At 39.9% G+C, this 22,738-nt stretch overlaps 3 protein-coding genes and 1 non-coding gene across 4 annotated transcripts; 2 read left to right on the forward strand and 2 right to left on the reverse strand.

The window, feature by feature from the left end:
• Window positions 1-2,758: 2,758 nt before the first annotated feature.
• LOC135696356 (b(0,+)-type amino acid transporter 1-like) lies at window positions 2,759-4,813 on the forward strand. The gene is made up of 2 exons (XM_065215727.2): window positions 2,759-4,033; window positions 4,760-4,813. Exons 1-2 carry the CDS (start codon window positions 2,759-2,761, stop codon window positions 4,811-4,813), a joined length of 1,329 nt encoding a protein of 442 aa, XP_065071799.2.
• A 3,798-nt stretch (window positions 4,814-8,611) lies between these two features.
• Window positions 8,612-11,818, reverse strand: LOC135683612 (uncharacterized). Its single transcript, XR_016144596.1, has one exon. It is a non-coding gene; the product is annotated as an uncharacterized LOC135683612 (transcript).
• Window positions 11,819-11,845: 27 nt separating this feature from the next.
• On the reverse strand, window positions 11,846-12,475 carry LOC148958534 (uncharacterized). The gene has a single exon (XM_089112443.1). The coding sequence runs from the start codon at window positions 12,473-12,475 to the stop codon at window positions 11,846-11,848; it is 630 nt and encodes a 209-aa protein (XP_088968569.1).
• A 7,438-nt stretch (window positions 12,476-19,913) lies between these two features.
• Window positions 19,914-22,124, forward strand: LOC135696358 (b(0,+)-type amino acid transporter 1-like). Its single transcript, XM_089112467.1, has 2 exons — window positions 19,914-21,188; window positions 21,885-22,124. The coding sequence occupies exons 1-2, from the start codon at window positions 19,914-19,916 to the stop codon at window positions 22,122-22,124; spliced, it is 1,515 nt and encodes a 504-aa protein (XP_088968593.1).
• The last annotated feature ends 614 nt before the right edge of the window (window positions 22,125-22,738 follow it).

The raw sequence follows: 22,738 nt of genomic DNA on the forward strand, positions 1-22,738 counted from the left end.
AAGGTTTCTTTGTTGGAGCTAAACCTTGCCCACTGACAGATAGACAAAGAGCTTTGCGAATCTTATAAAAATATTTTTGTATCTTGTGAAGCCAGGTAGGTGTTGCTAGACGACGATCAGTTGTGACAGGTTTTTAATTGTCTCTTTGTCAGGTAACCAAGATTGATATTAAAATTTTAGTTGCATCTTTGCCAGGAAAATGAGATTGATGTTAATATTTTGATATTGAAATTAAAATTTTGATTGCATCTTTGTCAGGAGAATAAAATTGATATCACAGACTTTTGCATGTTTCTAAACAATTTTGAAATTTTCAAAATAAGCAGGTATCTCAGCCCCCTACCTGCTTAGTTGTGCTTGAATACCGGAAAGAATTATGTAATCCACACAGAGCTACGACCAAATTGTTGCGTCACCTCAGGCCTGCAATAGCTATATATTCCAACACAAAAAGACATTTTTCGCTTATTCGAATTTTGCAAAAATATATGTGTTGAAAATATTAGAGGACCCTTTACCCACGTTCTTTGTTCTATTATTCAAACTTGTTATGTAGTTTAAAGACAGTACCACAAGAATCTCATATTCAGGTCACAGTCATGTTTCAGTTAAGTTGTAAAATGTTACATTTGTATTCGCATGAAAGTTGCTTGATGCTTCTACCAAACTCAAACTCAAAATACAGTATAATTCTAATATATACGAATTCTAACTAACTACTAATCTAATCAATAAAATTGTAACTATCGGTAAATGTACTGTAACTTGGAAGCAGTTCGTAAATAGAAACATAGAGGTAAAGTAAGTGTTCACTGATCAGTATATTACAAGAAGCTAATGCGCAACTTGGTGCGGCATGTCCTAGGCCAACTTCTCAATATTTGGCAGAATTGTTGATGTTGACAGCCGCAAGTTGCCTTCAAGGTGCTGATCAGTCATTTGAGATCGCAGTCGACTCTTCGCATACTTCATCTTTGAGAAGAGATTTTCGCAAAGGTAAGAAGTACTTCCAAACATGCAACACATCTTCTTGGCATGCTGCACCAGACCTGGATATGAACCATCATCAACCATGGAGATTCTCCATATAAAACTGGATGATATGAGTTTCCTTGTATTTCTGTTTCAATTCAGTGGTACCTTGCAACTCGATCAACTACAATTGAAGATGGAAAGTGAACCAATGTCCCTTGATTTAGCTGAGTTTTCCAAAGATTTAGCATAAGCAGGAACGTGACAACATGTTCATACACCACATTCACAAAGTGACCATGGCCTTAAAGCTTCTTGTCCAGCTAGTTCGAGTGACTAGAAATGTCAACGAGGAATAGTAATCCAGACAAAAATCTAGGATCACTGAATCGATATCGAACCGACACCCGTGCATTGGGCCACATTATTTACAGATTAACAGGGACCTTCCGGGCCACACAAAAGTACCTTGCGGGCCGCGGGTTGCCATTTATAGGGTCATATCTTTTCCATGTGTTTCTCCTGTAGTTATTACTTCTTTCAGTAGAATTCTCTGTCAAATTGAAGGTAGATGGCACTCAAAAATATGGTGCAGTTTTCAACATTTTAAACTATATGTCAAATATTGGCCATGGTGCTGCACAATCTCAGTCAAATAGAAAATAAGTATTGATTATCTATTAATTTGTAAGAGAAAATGTAGCTTTTATGATCTGCTAGTTTTTACACATTGGAAGTTGACACACCTTTTTCATTCGATTGTAAAAAATATTAAACACAATGTTGTGAAGTAAGCAATTTGTTGCAGTAATAGTTTTACTGCTGTCTGATTTTGTTAATATACACTAAGAACAATAAGGGATTTTAATTAAAATCAAAATTAGTGAATTCTGCTCTTTAATATGCCTTTAAACATAAGTTTGAGAAATAAAATGGCTCTTACCCATATTGGTTTCAAAATTACTTGCTTGATCTTGAGAATATTCTCAGTGAAAAGTGTTGCAAAATTTGGCAAAGTCAGAGAAAAGGGTACATTTTAAGCAACACAGAATCAGAGATTAGGGTCCCGTTTCTACTTTCAGGAACACACATGATATATGTTTGACCAACTGACTGAGCCCGCCCGGCAGTGATGGTACCGACCGTTGTTTTGGAGGATCTATAGCGTTCTTTTCGCAGTCCCAAAACATTCCAAACATAACGAGTTTGTTGATCTGAAAGCGAATACCTGGTTTGTTCTTATTTATGACTTGTCTCTTAAATATTTTTGGCGTACCTCCGCAAACAAACAGTCAAATATTTGAAGCCGATATTTTTGACGAGGTGTATCAAGTGATCACCTTGCAAGGCATCGGTCATGAAGCAAGAAGGAATCTAGCAAGTACCAAAGAAATAAAAGTTAAGAAAAAGTTTATAAATTTTACAGAAAAGTAACAATATTGAAGAACCTAATGGTAAGGGAAGGCCTAATCGTAAACAAGCCGGTGAAGCAAAATCGATCCGTCCCCACTTATATCCGTAGAAATACTGGCGGGATCCGTTTACATATAACGCTATTAAAGACTGCCTTTTCTTTTGAGTATGTCAATTCTTAAACCAAAAAGAAACGCACGAAATAACATTCCTGATAGCGAGATGCAACAGAACGCCATACACTGTGTGTCGCTTCTTGGCGTACAATGCGGAAATCGATAGGCTTCACTGCCTCCCTTCAGAGTTATCCCTCTAGCGCACTCTTATACACCTCATTGTAGCAGACAAAAGTAAGTAGCCGGTCAGACTGAAGATGGTTGTGCTAAAAAGGACAGAATCGACTGCACTCCTTGCTTCGCAAAAATCTGAGCATTTGACAGGTTCTCGGGAGTCCATTAATAGCATCGAACTGAATGTTAAAGAACTTGCAAGAAGTCTTGGCTTTTGGCATGCATTTGCCTACGTGGTAGGAATCTTGTTTGGCTCTGGTATCTACATCTCCCCAAGCCTTGTAGCAAGAGAAACTAACAATATGGCTATAGCGTTGGTAGTTTGGATTGTCTCTGGAATAATACCCATCTTGGGTGCAATGTGCTTTTGCGAACTGGCTTGTGCAATTGGTAAAACAGGAGGTGAATACATTTTTAACAAAGAAGCCTTCGGAGATATCGCTGCATTTGTGACTTTGTGGGCGAAGGTTTTTATTGTTTTTCCCGCTGGCTTTGCTGTTGTGGGAATGGCAATCAGTGAGTACATTTTAGGCCCGTTTATTGATATAACTGCCTCGAATGGAGTTTGGATAACCAAAGCTGTTGCTGTGCTTTTCATCGTGATGTCTGCCATCATAAATTCTTTGAGCGCCTCGTTTGTTGGCAAAACCCAAGTCTTTTTCACGGCCATTCAGTCACTATCAGTGCTATTTTTCGTTTCTCTGGGAATTTGGAAAGCTTCTGCAGGACACACCCAAAATTATGTTTCTGTTTTTGACAATTCCAGCAAATTTGAACTCGGTAGTTTTGGTATAGCCATTTACAATGGCCTATGGGCATATGATGGATGGGGCTATATTTGCACAATCACAGAGGAATTGAAAAACCCAAAAAGGGACATCCGATTAGCAATTCTTTTCGGAGTCGGATTTGTTATTCTATGTTACCTTTTGATTAACTTAGCGATATTGACGGTTTTAACCCACAAGGAAATTGGAAGTTCATTATCAGTGCTTACGCTGTTTGTGACAAAGATTCTCGGCAAAGATGTCGCATTGGTTGTGCCCTTTGCTGCTGCTTTTTCCTGTTTCAGCGGACTAAATGGAGTAAATTTCATGTGCTCTCGAATTGTTCTCTCTGGCTCTCGCGAAGGACATTTGCCTGAACCATTGTCGTACATTCATGCGGACAGAAGAACGCCCATACCAGCTGTCTTCTTTCTATCTTCATTGACAACGATTTGGATTCTCGTTCTTGGAGCAGGAACACAAAATCTTCTTATTTACTTCTCATTTGCACTTTGGTTCACTTACGGCTTAGCGATCTTCGGTGTCATTGTTCTACGGGTGCGCCAACCAGATCTACCGAGACCCATCAAGGTATGGATTATCAACCCGATATTCATGACATTAGTTTCTCTGTTACTTTTAGTTTTTCCATTTTTGAAACGACCAGTTGAAAGCAGTTTATGCCTGGCTTTTGTTTTTGTAGCAGTTCCGATATATTTTCTATTTGTTCAGAAACGAAACTGCACTCCAGACTGGCTGCGCAGTTGGAAAGACAAACTATACTTATGTATCCTTTTGCGCTGTAACCTCGTGAAGTGTGTTTTTGTTGCACGCAAGACTGCCGTAGAGAATTGTCAAATAGATACTACAAGTGTTTAGTTGAATTAATCAATCAGCATTGGTTAGGAAGGAATTTTGGTGCTGGTGCGAGGTTTCGACCGGTAAGAAGGAATAAAGTGAGCATTACCATTAGCCCCGCTATATTATGTATTAGTAATTAGAGGAAAAGCCTTTGCTCTAAAGTTATCTTAGGTTTAGTTAGAATTTTTTTAGATTAGTGAAATGAGATTAAATTAGATGTGTTTTTAAATTTGATTGCTGGCTATTGTGCATTACTAGCTGACATTTGATGTTTTCATTAATGTTCGTGCTACACTTTATGAGAAATCCAAAGGTGTAAGGACAAACATACTGATTTTAGTAACAATAACGCTGCCCAGTTCAAGTATCTCACACACTTTTTTCTTTGACGTAAACGATCATTTGATTATTTCAATTAAAATATTGTGACTTTAAGTCTACATATTATAATTAAAGGTTATGTGTCCAGCTAGAGCAAGTGGCTCTGCGGGAGTTTTCAGGAACATGTGATTTTTCATATCATCGCCCCAGCCATTACGGTCGTTCTGTTTAGTTACCCTGCTGCGAGGCTAGCTTTTCATGTGAGCAGTTTTGCATCGCAAGAATACTAACCAATCGCAAGCCGTTATTTTAATGAGTGGCTTGACAACAGTCCTTTTATATGGACACATTACCTTTAAAGTTTAACGGGAGGCCTGAAAAAATATTTATGCTAATGGTCCACCCTGCTTAAAGGTCATATGAACCGAAAAACGATTTTCACATATTTGGTAGAGCTTTTTTCGCTTGTTAAGACGCCGTTTCCCGTTTTTTTCTACGACTTGAACTTTTCTAGATATGGCGCTTGAAAGCCCGAAAAAGTGACCTTCAAAAGCGATGCCACTCGAACGCGGTCAGATCGACGCTGTGACGAAATACGTTTGACACGTCCCTTCGATAGCCATTGGAACCTTTGTCAGTGATGTTGATAAAAAAATCTTGCAAAACAAGATAAAAGCACGAAACTTTGTCAGAATACAGAGTTTGACACGCTGAAAAAGATAGGATGTATATCTTATCTGGCCAATGCCCCCTTGTGCTATTTTTAGACTGGGGTACTCGATTCCAGGCCTTTGAAGGGGCTTTTCCATAAATCAGTTGAAGATTGCGATAAAAGCAAGAAACTTTGTGAAAATACATAGTTTGATACGCTGAAATGATAGGATGCGGAACCCAGTTGGCAAATTACCCCTTGTGCTATTTTTAGACTGGGGTACTCGATTCCAGGCCTTTGAAGGGGTTTTTCCATAAATCAGTTGAAGATCGCGATAAAAGCATGAAACTTTGTGAAAATAAATAGTTTGATACGCTGAAATGATAGGATGCGGAACCCAGTTGGCAAATTACCCCTTGTGCTATTTATAGACTGGGGTACTCGATTCCAGGCCTTTGAAGGGGCTTTTCCATAAATCAGTTGAAGATCGCGATAAAAGCATGAAACCTTGTGAAAATACATAGTTTGATAGGCTAAAATGATAGGATGCGGAACCCAGTTGGCAAATTACCTGTTGTGCTATTTTTAGACTGGGGTACTCGATTCCAGGCCTTTGAAGGGGCTTTTCCATAAATCAGTTGAAGATCGCGATAAAAGCATGAAACCTTGTGAAAATACATAGTTTGATAGGCTAAAATGATAGGATGCGGAACCAAGTTGGCAAATTACCCCTTGTGCTATTTTTAGACTGGGGTACTCGATTCCAGGCCTTTGAAGGGGTTTTTCCATAAATCAGTTGAAGATCGCGATAAAAGCATGAAACTTTGTGAAAATAAATAGTTTGATACGCTGAAATGATAGGATGCGGAACCCAGTTGGCAAATTACCCCTTGTGCTATTTTTAGACTGGGGTACTCGATTCCAGGCCTTTGAAGGGGCTTTTCCATAAATCAGTTGAAGATCGCGATAAAAGCACGAAACCTTGTGAAAATACATAGTTTGATAGGCTAAAATGATAGGATGCGGAACCCAGTTGGCAAATTACCCCTTGTGCTATTTTTAGACTGGGGTACTCGATTCCAGGCCTTTGAAGGGGTTTTTCCATAAATCAGTTGAAGATCGCGATAAAAGCATGAAACTTTGTGAAAATAAATAGTTTGATACGCTGAAATGATAGGATGCGGAACCCAGTTGGCAAATTACCCCTTGTGCTATTTTTAGACTGGGGTACTCGATTCCAGGCCTTTGAAGGGGCTTTTCCATAAATCAGTTGAAGATCGCGATAAAAGCACGAAACCTTGTGAAAATACATAGTTTGATAGGCTAAAATGATAGGATGCGGAACCCAGTTGGCAAATTACCCCTTGTGCTATTTTTAGACTGGGGTACTCGATTCCAGGCCTTTGAAGGGGTTTTTCCATAAATCAGTTGAAGATCGCGATAAAAGCATGAAACTTTGTGAAAATAAATAGTTTGATACGCTGAAATGATAGGATGCGGAACCCAGTTGGCAAATTACCCCTTGTGCTATTTTTAGACTGGGGTACTCGATTCCAGGCTTTTGAGGATTTTTTCCCAAAAATCAGTTTCAAAACACAATTAAAGCAAGAATCGTGCTGCAAGTACATTACTTGATCGCTGAAGATGGGATACTGCCCCCAACTGTCCCCCTCAAGTACCCCTTGAGCTATTTTTCGACGAGGGTACTTGTTCCCAGGGCTTTGAGGATTTTTTTTCAAAAATCAGTTACAAATCACAAGAAAGTCCAAGGAATTTGAAGTGTTTTTCCATTAAACAGTCATGGAACTTTGCAAAAGTACGTAGAACAAGATTCTTCTAGAAAACTATATGCTCATTGTGCAGCAAAAATATTTTGTACGGATAATTCAAATTGTAGTTATGACATGGTAATTTGCATTGAGAAAATTTAAAAAAGGCTTTAGGAATATCAATCTCAAGTATATAAAAAAATTTTATGCATTTCAAGTTCATATCAAATACATTTTAGGTAGGATTCCAAGCATTGAGATGGGCCCGGCCTTGCTTTCGGCGTTCCTGGGGAAATGCTCGATGTTCGTTCAGTTCCTTGTGACAACACTTCCTGATTCAACAGCAAGTGTTGATTTTATTCCACAAGTGAGAGCAGTTCGTACTTCGTACTGCCTTTGAGTCTTGTCCTTGAAATATGAGCCGGCAAGGAGGATAACTTCTTTGTGAACAAGATCCTTGAAGGGGTTTTATTCTGTTACACCGTTATTCATGCCTGTTTGTTAAACCATCAGATGTGAGTGTGTCCTACGTCTCGTTTATTTCTCGGCTGCAGCATAGTCCAGTCAATTTGTGGTGTAAGCTCAAACAAATTGCAACAGGAATGAATACATGCTAAAAAGATTACAAAATGTATTTATACCTTGAGCAAAAAAGTCCTAGAAAATCATTGAAGTGGAACATTGGAAAAACTAAATGCCATTTAAGGTAGTACATTGGCTAAATTTTGAAATATGGTGAATGCTGCAAAATATGGTCTTCTACCAAATTAGGCGTTTTTAGAGTCGCTCAGTAATTATGCACTCGTCTTAACTCGTCTTAATTCGTCTTACCTATCTACAAAATGATTTTCGCTTTGCAAAGTCTCATGAAATTTGGACTAACAAGGGTATTATTTCTCTATTTTGAGTCTTGAATGCGATTGACGCTTTTGATTTCAAGCCAAAATACGAAAACAACCAAACTATACCAAACCAAACTAAACCAAATTTTCTAAATAATCAAAAACGAAAAATTATCAAACAAATTAATTAGATATTGGTCATTCTAAATTATTCACAAACTGCCCTCCAAATTTTCTTCCATATCTGCCTGCATGGCGTTCTCGCAGCTCACTCCGCGGCATTCTCCGCAACACGTTGTGCATTTCAGACCATTCTTTTTGCAACTGTATCGAAGATTTGCGCACCTCTTTTTGCAATTACAGCTGATCAACTTGAGGAGCTCTTCTGGTGCGTATGGAAGATCAGTTTGCAAAGGCACCATTTTCCCTTTTTCAATGATCCACCCCCATTCTGTAGGATCGAGATCTCTTCCTTTCCATTGCATTACTTGAGCGAAAACTCGATAACTGTGATACTTAGCAGCAGAAGAGGTGGGTGGAAGTACCTGTGGGCTGATAACAGATTTACCAGAAATAGCTTTATCACAGAAGGTATTGTAACGCAAGGCATCGAGTCCTTCACCTTCCTTTCCTTTATATAAGCAAACGAGGGCATGCTCGCCAGCAGATGCTATTTCCTCGGAGTTGGCAAGATCATTCTGGAACACTGCAGCCTGTCGTTGTAAGTGTTTATTTTGTTGGAATATCTTCAACGATAACCCTTTACCGATGCCATACAAGCTAGATGTTGTGTCGCACCCAAGAATGGCATGTAGGAACAAAATATTGTTGCATATATCTTTGCCTAACAATTCCTAACATAGTTTAATATCCCAGACATTTGTACCTCTAGCATTCTGCTTGGACTCAGAGTAGAAGTAGATTTTTTTCGACTCTTTGTTTGCGTGGTAAATGAGCAAAATTAGCAAATCTGTGTCTTCACCAATCACCGCCGTCTCTTCTTCCACTGAGGCCTCAATCCCTTTTTGAACAATCAGAAGATTAGCATCAGCATCAGCATGGTAGACATCACAGCCCTCTGCCTTCAACTTTGCTGCAATGAATTTCACCGTTGTTCCAGACGACAAGCCAACTCTTCGTTGATGTCTCATGTCCTTGGGCGAAGGACCAGCGGTATACCCATAAAAAACTATGAAAGCTTTTGTGTACTTCCTTTTCACATATGCCACATAACTATCGATAATGGAGGCATATGATGCTCCACGCTTCCAAGATATCCGTTGCAGCAAAGAGCCCCCATCTAAAACATACCTTACTGGCTGCGATGGTATTTCAATCTCTGTGTCAACCATTTTTCTTATGGTACTCGCCAGGACGGGCTTGTTAGCTTTTCTCAAGGAGCCATTTGTTTCAAATAAAGATGCTGGAACAGAACAGAGCTGGTAGCTGAAAAGTTTTGATGTATCTTCAGTGGTATGACTTTTAACGGCAATAAGTCTTGAAATAACAGCTGGGGTCCTACATGAATGTCTCCATCTGTTTCCTTTGGGTGCTTTTTTGCATCAAGCGTAATGGCCTGGTTTGCTCTTTTGAACACAAAATCTTTGCAATATTGACCTGTCATCTTTTCAAGAATCTTGTTTCCAACTTCTTTTGCAACGTCAGCATTGACTGTATCTATTGCTGTTACCCCTGTCGCAATGTTGCGAAGACTGCAGTCGTCACTAAATGGATCTCTTACCTGAAAGAATGAAAGAAGTGAATTTGTGTCTTTCAAATCTCTGCTAATTCTCGCTTCTGACGTATCTTTATGTTGCTCACTGCTGCTGAAAGTAACTTCAGTAAACTCTTGCATAGCTTCATTGATCTCAGCAGTTGCTGGCATGGATAACAACCAGATCAGCCTCTGTGTTTCGGACATTCCCCTTCCTCTTGTCAAGCCACCAGAGGTTTTAAGGCTTCGCATCAAAACTTGTTCTATGATGAGGTCTGAGGATAATCCAGCCCAATAACGATCAGAGCGTCTGATAACATGGAATCCCTTCTCAAAGGCATCATGGACACGTGGATGATCATCCTTTAGCTTGCTCATTTCTTGCAAATATATTCGTGCACTCTTGGTGTAGAGGTTGTGTCCCGAGGCGGCAAAGTAAGGCAACATAGCTTGAACAGTTTGCAAGTGCATGTTCCAATCTCCGGTCCTCTCAGCTTTGATAAATGTGCGAAGAATCTCTAACATTTCAAGGTACTGCAACCAAAGCTTTCCTGTCCTGGAATTGCTTGAAGACGATTTGGCATCGAGTATCTTCTGCCTTACATCCTCAAGATCATGTGATTGACAAACATATCCCATAGAAACCCTTCCTTGCATCAGTGACTCAAACATATATTTCAAATTCCTCAAATCACTGGATACTTCTGGGGTTTCTAACTCAGCAGCTGCCTCTGCACCTCTGTCACGCTGTTGAGCCTCTGGAGCCTCTCCTTTTGTATCGGCAGCATCCTGCTCTCTGTCAGCATCTGTAGGCAATGGTACATCACAGGCTTTCGATAACAAAATAGCATTAAGGACTGTTTCGACTAACTGATGGCCACGTACTGCTCGGGAGATAGTTTTACCAGTGAAAATATGTGGGACAACATTATCAGCATATATAAGCTCGAGAGATTCTTGCAATCCTGACCCTCTCATGAGATATCCAATACTTCCGAGGAAACTCATTTCTGTATGAAAAGCTCCAAGTCGCAAAATTATTTGATGCAAAGGGCTATCAATTGGCTCCCCTTTGATGATACAAATGGCTTTCCACCACAGCGGCTGATCAAAAGTGAGAATCGGTGTCACATCATATTTTTTGGCATGGCGAGAAACAAAGTCTAAGGTAGAGTGAATACAAGTGACATTGCTGGGATCCAAATCGATCATTGGCAAAAAGATAACAGATGACTTGCCTGGATACTCCCCCTGGTGGCACCATTGCATTGTTCCAGACCACGATGGCCTTCTTGGGTTCAGCAACCAAGAAACTTGCCACAAGAGATCCAATTTTGATGTTGGATCAACAATTTCATTTGAGAGCAACTGATCGTACCTGATGTTGAGTTGGTTATTGGCTATATTGTACTGCTTGATGTTAATTGCACCGATGGCTGCTATTTCATCAGATGATATGTTGCATCGCCTTGGGATAAATGTTGAAGGACGGGCAGCACTCCTTGGGGTGATTGTGGCAATTATTCCCATTCCATGAAAAGTATTTCTTCCGTCAATAGTTCTAATGTTGTGATCGACGTTGTCTGCAACATATTGAACTAGCGTTTGTCCCTCAGGGATACTCAGCTCAACTCCATCTTTGATAGCTGCACTCCTTTCGTAAGCTTGCACTTCTGAATAGGAGCAACAAAATTCATGCCTATGAAGTGAGTCGACCAGAAATCTCGATCCAAAGTGGTGGTGCATTTGAACCCCAAGACCAAGTTGTAAAGGTGCAATCAATGTTCTAGGTCTCGCCGCCTGCATGATTGCTTGACCAATTGAGGCAATCTTACTTTTTTTATCTTTTCCAACAAGAATTGTGTCAAGTAACAAGATCAGTGACTCTGGTAGGTAGGACATTGCATTTTCCATAGATGATATATCACTGTTGCTTGCATAATATTCCTTTGAGGTGGGACATGACTTAATGGCATTCTTTAGGCATGTTGCCGCTGTTTTAACAACTCTCATCTCTTCTTCCTTAACGTCCTCCTTCTTTGGCTCATTATAGAACTTTTGCAGAATTTTTGCAGCAAAGGGTCGCATGGTTACAACATCAGCTCTTCCATCCAGCTCTGTGAAAATAGCATCTTCTCCGAAACGTTCTTTGATCCTCTTCTTCATGTATACAGCACTGTATGAAGAAGTTTTAGATTCCTGAAGGAATTCTGCCATTTTTTCAACTAAATCTTTAACGGTGAGCTATTCCTCGTCATTTTGTTCAAAAAATTCCATAGCCCTTTCAAAGGCATAATTTTGCATTTCTTCCAGTGGTCTGCCACGCTTCGTCTTCTTTTGAGGTGCTGCGCCTTCTTGATTTGATGTGAAAACTAAAGGGATTCCTTTTCTTGTCCTAAAGTTTACACTGCATTTTTGGTGGTACAAAGCATCTGCAGCGTGAAGATCAATAGCCGATTCAATTCTCTCAGCGACCTTTCTTGCCCATTCATCATTTCTTTCATTGCATATTTCGGAAACTGTATTCTGAAATTCGAAGGTCCTCACCGGTACAAGAGAAAAGTCCTTCTTCTTCCCTTGGTAGCGGTCCCCCTCACCACAAAACAGACAGTGCTCTTTAAAGTTGAATTTCTGAGCTTCAGATCGAAGTAAACGCTTGCCTCTTGCTTGGGAGGTCTCTCTTGCAGCCGCTGCTATATTTTGTGGCTTTGTGAAATTTGCACGACAATCCTTGTGAACTGATTGACCAGCAGTAACATTTATCACGTCGCCTCGCTCTTTACTTGCGTTGTTGATTCCATTTGCACCTTTCTGACGAAGAACGACACCTGCAGCTATGTTCCAGATTGGATTTTTGCAGATAACACACTCCATCTTACGTAACTGTCATGCAGACCATTTTGCCGGTTGTAGACTACGTTTTATTATCTGCACAAAGAAGAAATAACGCAAGCAACAAACAGGTTCTCTGGTCAAGATTCAAGGTCAACATGCAATTTGATCATATGCTCGATCGCAACAGCTTCTTCACCAAGATTTGTTTTGAAATGGTTCGAGAGGACTTCCCCAAATAAAGTAAACATCACAATTAAGTAAGCACGATGTTGAATAAATATCTATTCAAGAGTGGGTAATTATCTTGGTAGATTTAATGGAAATACTACGAGAGTCATTGTAAACCCATATGCCTTCTCGACTTTGACTTCTACGTTTAAAATCCATGAAATTTTTTTAGCTAAACCACCTTAATTCAGCTGGCAATTTGGACACTTTCCACTTCTAGAATTTCTTAGGACTTTTCATATGTTATAGAGCATAGTTTAATTAGCCAAACAACCATTATTTCGTTTCTGTTGCAATTTGTTTGAGGTTCGACCATTTTTTGACTTAGTTTTACTGGACTAGCAGTACTTCCTTGTCTGGTAAGCGATTATGTTGAGCGCTTTGTACACGAGCACCTGTGATAGAAAAGTATGATCACGATTCGGTCTTTCCCTTTTCCCACCAATTTAATGAAATAGAGTTCGCCAATCTAGTGAAAGCTTACACACAGTAAGGTCTGTTTATCAGGCTAGTCTCCTGTTTGCTTTAGGCCAGTAGGCCAGGCTCGTGTCTGTGAAAGTTTCTGCCTTGAAATACTATAAATTGTAAAGATAATGGAAAAATAAAGAATTTAGTTTACCTTTGATTCAAGGCAATATGTCTCTCAAACCAAACTCCAAGCTGTGTTGATCAAATGCAATCTTCATTCCCAGGACACAGAAGAGAAAAAGTATTCTGTGCCCAGGATGGTCCTAGTCCTCTCCCTCACATCGTTCGACGAGGATTTATGATTCTTCTTCGGAGGATACCGGTGTTCTGTGTTAGTAAAGCTAGAAAGACCACCAAATTCAGCCAATGCTCCCTCACTCATTTAATTCATTCGAAGACTGATCCAAATCAATATTACCATACGTCTCCTCTGCAGTTGTTAATGTTTACTACGGCTTCAAGGCCAAGAACATGTCCAACCTATTCCGTCACTTCCTGTCTTCTCGTCCCAGACCCCGGTATCACTTTTGGTCTCCTAAATTGAGTTTTAAAGTTGAAATTTTGGTGTCTTACAGATATCTTTCGAAAATTTAACCAAGATTTTCGCAATCAGCGCCATCAAATTGCGTAAAATGGCCAATAAAAAATTTCGTTTCATATGACCTTTAAAGAATGAAAATAAAACCAAAGTTGAACATTCATCAAGGAGGAAATGTCATATTAATCATCTAATTCTCAAGGCTGTGCAAGGCCGCTATTAAATAATCCATATTGACGTTGCTTTTGTTGGAAGTCTCTTGATGTGCCTTTGTATATTAAGTAAAATTGCGGCCATTGGAATTTAGATCTACATGCAAACATTCTGGTACACCTCTACGATTTTTTAACAAAAGGTGACTAACAAAATGCTACATTGACAGGAAGCCACGCCCAACCCCTCGACCCCTCCCCCACTGGCCAGTCCGCCCTAAAGTGTGGTCAGTAGTCTCTAAGGTTAATCATGAGGCTAAAGGCATTTTGACCACCCATCGCGCCTGCGTGTGATAAGTATTGTAAAATGACTGACCACCCTGTTTTTGGCGATCATCTGCCTTTCTGTGCAAGTGGCCATTTGCCAGGTTTTTAATGGAAAAATTTCGTCACCAAAAATACCAGAGAGGATAAACAGACATTCAACGGCAAAACATAATTACAAAAGGAAAAGAAAATCGAGCAAGATCTGCAGATGAAAATAGAAGAAAGAAAACCTAGTAAGATGCAGTGGCAGATCCAGGATTTTTCTGAGGGGTGCAAAAATAATAACGCTCTAGCCACTTCTTTAGTTTGCCGCGCCCTTGATACAGCTACGTATTGATCACACTCTTATAACTGATTGCAAAATAGCACAATTTAATTGGGACTGAACAGGCAAAGGTGAAATATATACACATAAACGTTCAATAGTAACTGTATACCATTTTATTGCAAAAAGGTGAATCATAACTTTTCAATTGCAAATACTCAGTTAATTCCGCATATTGGGTAACCAGTTAATCATTATGTGTCTAGAATATAAATATTGTTAGTTTAAGAAGTGTAATAATATGAAAGTTCATTATGACTTTGGGCCTAACGCAATCTCCAATTTCGTGGAAAGTCTTGGTTTTGTGCTATCGAGAGTCAAAGCTTGAAAATTTATGAAGATTATTCAATTGCTGTTAGGCCATTTGTTTCATCGATAACAGGAAAAAATTTTCATTGTAAATGCCAAATACCAGCAACTATAGCAACGTATACAATGGCTGTCAGGTACTGGCCGATCGACTTCTGTAGAGTCATAGCTTCCATCTTCAACTCTTCATTTTTGACTTTCCCATATGCTTTGATTTCAAAAGCGACATGCAGTTTGTCCAGCCAATGCTTCGATTATGTCATTTTTAAAAATGCTCAGTAGCTTTGTCGGTACCATAGAGATAGGCAACTCAACAAAATTTAAACCTCTACAAATCCCTCCGAAGATATCGAGCATTGCGTTTGCACCGGTCAAGCAACATTGTTATTGGTCAATCGCCAACGCACGGGTGCAAATTATCACCTGGGGGTGCAAAATTTGCAACAATTTAAAGTTTACACTAACGGATCCCAAGTAGTAGCAGTTCTTCTTGACTGTGGACCCTTTTTGTTCATTTCCTATGGTATTTTATCTTGTTTAATGAGCTGATGCATTTTCTAACTCGGTTAGCTTGGTGTTTTATTATCCTCAAGCTAATTTTATCTTATTTTGCAGTTATCGATGTTTCCTTTGAGTCATACTGTTTATAAAAATCAGTGGAAATAAGCAAGTATTTTCTAAATGGGGCGTTTTCCTTCGTTTTTAGAGGGCATGGCGTTAACAATTTTTTCGGTCGTGCCCTTTTTAGCCCCCCCCCATCCACCCACATTTTCAGACTCTTGCCTGGTGCCTGGCCTGGCCACTAGTAATTTGTCCAAATGATTCTCCTGTAGTCATATATCCGATATTAGCATAATTTCTCCCCTGAGCTTCCTTAGCAACACGACTTGTAATCCCCTGATTCCAACTGATCCCTCCATTCTCGACAAACCCTGATAAAAAATGTCATGAAACACCTCCAAAGATTCTTAGAGTGTCTTCAAAATCTTTGCCAACAACGAACAAATCGTCAACATATACAAGAATAAGTTACAATAATAATGGTAATAATAATAGGAATATTTCGACAGAATTAAAGCCTCAACATATATATTGCTGTTTTCAATGCTGGTCCTGCTTAAAAGAACACATACATCTTCACTCTGTCGCTTCAGACGGTAGGCAGTCCCAAAAGCCAACACCTCTGTTTTCCATTTTTCACATATAGAAGAGCTCATCCTCATTCGTCCATTTTCAAGGTTTGCCATTTGTAACATCCATTTCAAGATTTGTAACATCCTTATCCGCCCAATAAATATCCGAATCATCGGCGTATATGACAATGTTTGTCTCAATTACATCGGTTGTGTCGTTGAAGAGTAAAACAACGAGTCGAGGTCCAAGGATTGAGCCCTGTGGGACACCAGATTTTAAATGCTGAGCTTCTGTGTGGTCAAACCTACGCATGCGAACATTGGGAATGATGACGGTCACTGCGATAAGTTTCATGTTCGCTCGCACGCGTTTGAGAGTAGGTCCCGCTCCTACTCACAAGCGCTCACGCAAGAGCTCAGCCGATGAATCTAGTAATTGAGCGCTTCGAGCGCGCGCTCAAAAATGTCTCTGACAAGATTATGCTTAAAGAAGAACTTTCTTTGTTATCATGATGACCTATTCGTTGGATTTTGAATTGACACATTTTCTCTCGTGTTATCAAAAGAAAGGAAATATTATCAGCTAATGGACAGTGCTACTAGTACCCTAGAAATGCCATACAAAACTGTTATCAAGTGGAAAGTTTTTAATAGCTTTCAAATATAGAAAGAGAAACATCAAATTTGAAATAAGTACAACATTAAAAAAGCCCGAGACTCAAATTATCCAAAAAATAAGAACATCGAGCTGTGGCAAAAATTGTATTGTTCTAATAAAAAAAAATTGCAGGCCTAGTTCATCAAAAGTAGTCAAAAGTAGACAGAGTCAAAAAATAGCAGCCGGTCGTTGAGTCAGGCAAGAAATCCCACCAACTCAGTAAGAAATCATTCAAGAATTTTCTATCGATATATGTAAAACCTTGAGTACTTTTCATGCCTATAAAGCTTTTGCTCTGATGAAGCCCCGTTTGCCGGGGTGAAATATTAGCCTTCACTAATTTACGCGTATTTATTGTTGTTCATTCTCGTCGCATTGAGGTGTTTCGTATTTGCGACACTTTCATCAGTTTTTTCGCCGCAAGAATTCCTTGGATCCCGTCGAGCAGACTGCTATCGTGACCTTTATTTTATTCACATATATAAAGCTTTCAATGCGTTTAAATCTATCAGTTGTTTCTATTTTCCATTCCCGTTTCTTTTGTTCTCAATGGCTCATCTGGGCATCCCGGCCTCAAGCACATTGTGACTCAAGTACTGAATACAAAAATTACCCTTAACTACTACTTCCGCACAGCTTGGCTCAACTGTTAGGGCTGTTATCACAGCCCCAACAGCAATACTTTTGTTGAAGCTTTTATCCTGTTGAAATATTCGTATTATTATATTATTATTATTACACGAGCTCATTTTTTACAACACACTTTCGATATACACACTAACATTTCACAAGATGAGGGTATCAAAGCTTCCCTCAATGCCATAAAAAATCATTTTGGGGAAACTATCCTGCTGCATAAAAAGTACAACAGGTGATTTTTATCCTCAAACGTAATTATATTGCCTTTACACTCTCTTTTTATAAGAACAATTTTACAAGAACACGAGCTTCAAAATTAGTCAACGATGAGAACAAATTAAGAACAAGCTGAGGCTGAGCTAGCGTAAAATTTAACTTTGAACAATGTTTCATCTCAAAAACGAGGAATTTTTTTGCCATCTTGGAGTGCTTTTTCGGTGAATATTCAAACATGGCGGCAAAAGAAGATTTTCTCACGCACTTTGTTGGCAAATGAGGCCAAGACACCTCCCTAGAGTGAAAAGCTAGCAATCGCACTGCTTATACCCTATAAATTTAAGAACAAATTAAGAACAATTCAGCCTCAGATTTTCGAAAAAATTGAGAACAACCAGCCTGAACTTCAATTTACTGTCTCTTGTAAAGAAGATGGTAAATTTTATTGACCTCCCTTAAGGCACCGCAATGGGAAAAACCTTTGCCCCAAATAATGCCAAAGCAAATTTAGTCCCAAATATGCAAAACTATTCCATCAAATTTTGACCCAAAAGGCCCTGTTTACAGTGTTTTGGTTTCATGGAAAGCGGTCGGTGCTTTCCTTTTTGTATGGCCTTTAAATAAGACACAAATATCAACCAAGGGTGCAACCATAAAAATTGATGTAACACTAGAGGTGAAAGGAAATCAGAATCAATTTAGAAATCTATTCCACCCAGCCCAAGATCACGCTGGAAATTTCTACTTTGTGTCACTGGTAGCCTGTATCATTTTACTTTGGGAGTAAACAAATGACAGGCATAACCTACTTTCTTGTTACAGTTACATAAGAAAAACAACGAAACAGATCCGTTAGTAGAAAACATTTGCCCTGCAAAAATCAGTTTTTCCCTGCGAAAAGGTCCTACTTTCATGGTTTGGGGGGGGGGGGGTGGACCATCCCCCATACCCCCCTCAAGTGACGCCTCTGGTGGCTACTCTGCTTGAACAGAAGAGTTGTACAGGTATACGGTTAAACTTTGGTGACCCACAGATATCCCCCGGTTTAGCAACATCGTGTTTCGATTCCATCGTGGCATTCAGTCCATAAGTTCCTATAGAAAGGGAAATTTTGTGGGCAATCTAGCAGGTAAATCGGGATTTTTCCTTTTGATATTTGATCCTGGCGGGTCTTCGACTCAAAATCCGTCAGGGGCGGATGCCGGGGCGAAATATCAGCTACTATTAATTGACGTGTCTTCTCTTTGGCCCTGCCTCAAATATGTCGGGAAAAGTCAAAGTTGATACAATTAGGTAAACAAAATGTAATCAAACGAACCCCATAATGGCAGCCCCAACAGTTGAGCCAAGCTGTGCGGAAGTAGTGGCATCTCCCATAGTTAGGCTCTTTTCTGTAGATCCAGGGGTCCTAGGGTCCTAGGGTCTTAGCGTCTAGTTTTCCAAGGATGCCGCTGACCTGTGATCATAGATATACCTATGGTGAACCAACAGTTCTTCACCAGGGTTGTCAGGTGGTATGGGTACAGTTCTTCACAGCTTTCTTTGCGTTACATAATTCTTTGCTCTATCCAAGCCCAAATGATGAGGGGCTGAGCCCCCAACTTTTTTCGAAAGCTGCACCCCCTGAGCCCCTCCCACCCCTGGAGATGCTCCCACTCAGGGACGCCTGCCAAAGATTGGGGCAGGAGGGGCAGTGTTGGTGCTGAGGGCAAATCTACCCTGGGTACGAGACTCACCATATGTAAAATAGAATAGATAGTAAGCCTGGTACCCAGGGTAATGGCAAATCGTAACATTTTTCTACCAACATGATCGAGTATTCTGTTGGGGGGGGGCAAGGGTGGAGTAGCATAATAAAATATTAACACGGATATCTGCCTGTCATCCGTACAGCTGGATTTTTTTAGCATCAAAGATTCTAAACATAAGAGAAAATTTTAACGAAATTATCTATACGTAATAAAAAATGAGTACTTCTGAGGGAACAAGCCTTTTGTTTATCTACTAGTAGCTTTGCCGCTCTCCTTCTTTTGGCCCACCTTGTCACAGACAAACTTTTAAACCTTTGCGTTTTTGTGCTGGTGTTATCATCTTTCTAACATAGTGTTCAAAGTGGTCAAAGTAGACATCAATTATCGATAAGATTCTATAATATTTTCTAATATTTAAGGCCACTTCTTGCCCCCTCTGCCCCTCTTCCAAGAGGACAGGAGGGGCAGCTGCCCCTCAAGCCCCCGGTGTAGGCGCCCCTGCTCCCACTGCATCCCTGTACTTAAGATCCTTACAGTCTTATGGCCTTAGGGTCTCGGGGTCTGATTTTTACAGCGAACAAAAAAGAACTGATCACAGAATAGGAATTTCTTATTCTGTGGCCTGATGTAACAGCTTACCATTGTTTTTCAACCGCGAACATAGAAGGCCTTTCCCTTGGTTTTGTCTTCCATAAAGACGGTCTCGTCTTAAAAGTAGCTGGAGAATCCGAAGATGGCTGGGCTAAATAACACAGAATCAACTGCACTCCTTGCTTCGCAAAAATCTGAGCATTTGTCAGGTTCTCGGGAGTCGATTAATGGCGTCCAACTGAATGTTAAAGAACTTGCAAGAAGTCTTGGCTTTTGGCATGCATTTGCCTACGTGGTAGGAATCTTGTTTGGCTCTGGTATGTACATCTCGCCAAGCCTTGTAGCAAGAGAAACTAACAATATGGCTATAGCGTTGGTAGTTTGGATAGTCTCTGGAATAATACCCATCTTGGGTGCAATGTGCTTTTGCGAACTGGCTTGTGCAATTGGCAAAGCAGGAGGTGAATACATTTTTAACAAAGAAGCCTTCGGAGATATTGCTGCATTTATGACTTTCTGGTCTGAGATTGTTGTTGGTTTTCCCGCTGCCATAGCTGTGTTGGGAATGGCGATCAGTGAGTACATTCTAAGCCCGTTTATTGACATAACTGCCTCCAATGGAGTTTGGATAGCAAAAGCTGTTGCTGTGCTTTTCATCTTGATGTCTGCCATCATAAATTCTTTGAGCGCCTCGTTTGTTGGCAAAACCCAAGTCTTTTTCACGGCCATTCAGTCACTATCAGTGCTATTTTTCGTTTCTCTGGGAATATGGAAAGCTTCTACAGGACACACTCAAAATTATGTTTCTATTTTTGACAATTCCAGCAAATTTGAACTCGGTAGTTTTGGTATAGCCTTTTACAATGGACTATGGGCATATGATGGATGGGGACTCATTTGCACAATCACAGAGGAATTGAAAAACCCAAAAAGGGACCTCCGACTAGCAATTCTTTTCGGAGTCGGATTTGTTATTCTATGTTATCTTTTGATTAACTTAGCGTTGTTGGCGGTTTTAACCCACGGGGAAATTGCAAGTTCATTATCAGTGCTTACGCTGTTTGTGACAAAGATTCTCGGCAAAAATGTCGCATTCTTTGTGCCCTTTGCTGCTGCTTTTTCCTGTTTCAGTGCACTGAATGGTTCAAATTTCATTTGCTCGCGACTTGTTCTCTCTGCCTCTCGCGAAGGACATTTGCCTGAACCATTGTCGTACATTCATGCGGACAGAAGAACGCCCATACCAGCTGTCTTATTTCTATCTTTAATGTCAATGATTTGGATTCTCGTTCTTGGAGCAGGAACACAAAATCTTCTTATTTACTTTTCATTTGCAATTTGGTTTACATACGGCTTAGCGATATTCGGTGTCATTGTTCTACGGGTGCGCCAACCAGATCTACCGAGACCCTTCAAGGTATGGATTATCAACCCGATATTCATGACATTAGTTTCTCTGTTACTTTTAGTTTTTCCATTTTTAAAACGACCGGTGGAAAGCAGTTTAAGCCTGGTTTTTGTTTTTGTAGCAGTTCCGATATACTTTCTTGTTGTGCAGGAACGAAACTGCACTCCAGCCTGGCTGCGCAGTTGGAAAGACAAACTATACTTATGTATCCTTTTGCGCTGTAACCTCGTGAAGTGTGTTTTTGTTGCACGCAAGACTGCCGTAGAGAATTGTCAAATAGATACTACAAGTGTTTAGTTGAATTAATCAGCATTGGTTATGGAGGAATTTTTGTACTGGTACGATGTTTTGACCGGTGAAAAGGAATAACGTGAGCATTACGATGAGCCTCGATTTTAATTTGATATTATGTACCGTAAATTCTCTTTTGAACCCCCCTCCTTATTAAGTCCCCCTTTTTATTAGCCGCCTCTTTTCAGAAGGAAAAGTTTAACAAGCTCCCCCCTCCCCCACAAATGTGATTAAATGATACCAAAATAAGTAACTTTGACAAAGAACAAAGATTTTAGTTTTATTCATTGGGCGTTCATTACTTCTCAACAAATCAAAACAGGGCCTAAAATAAGTATGGATTTGACTCACTTTGTGGAGCTGTGAACAAATAAAGTGGATCTGTGATTGTGGAAAGTTTGGATTTGTTTTTAGGACGAGTTCATAAAAGATCAAATAATTTTTTCTCTTTTGACAATATCTTCGATTATACCTTCTGGTATTTTCAAATATGTCCAGCTGAAGCAAGCAACTCTGTCATCTTTTCATGTCATCGCCCCAGCCATTACGGTCGTTCTGTTTATCTACACTGCTGCGAGGTCAGCTTTTTATGTCAACAGTTTTGCATCGCAAGAATACGGACCAATCGCAAGCCGTCATTTTGATATTTCTTGACTAGTTGGGTATACGCAGTCCTTTTATATGGACACATTACCTTCAAGAACGTATTTGCATGGGATCTCTAAACTTTTACCCATCTTTTTGTTTCTGGATGTATAGGCCCATGGGCTTATAGACGCCACTTTCAAATTGTAAAACTTAAAATCTTAAACATTTCACATATTGGCCCATGGGCTTTGATGCCGGGTAATAAGATAGGAACGTAAGCTCTGACTTAGGCGAAAACGTAAGAGAGAGTTTTTTTAGGTGCACACGCACTAAAACAAGTTCTTTAGATTAAACTGTAAGAAAGTGCTTCAAAACAGGGCCTATTTGAAGTTTTAGAGTAGAAAAGACACTTTTTCCGTGTTTCTCTGTTTGTGTGTGCTATGAATTGAAACCCTTGTAGAAAAAGCTAAACTCCAGCTTTAGAAGAAAATTCCCCGAACGAAGTAAGCAGAAAATCTGGCAAACACGTCCCTGTAGATTAAACAAACTACAGAATGATCTCCTGCGGTCATTTTCCTGCATTTGCCTAAAACACTTAACTGTTCTGTAAGGATACATGGGCCCTGTTAATGCCACAGCAAACCACAGGCGAGTTCCGCCATTGCACTAAGTCCTCGGTT

Source organism: Rhopilema esculentum, chromosome 14, assembly GCF_057945365.1.
Source record: "Rhopilema esculentum isolate cy_ngs chromosome 14, ASM5794536v1, whole genome shotgun sequence".
Lineage (NCBI taxonomy): Eukaryota > Metazoa > Cnidaria > Scyphozoa > Rhizostomeae > Rhizostomatidae > Rhopilema > Rhopilema esculentum.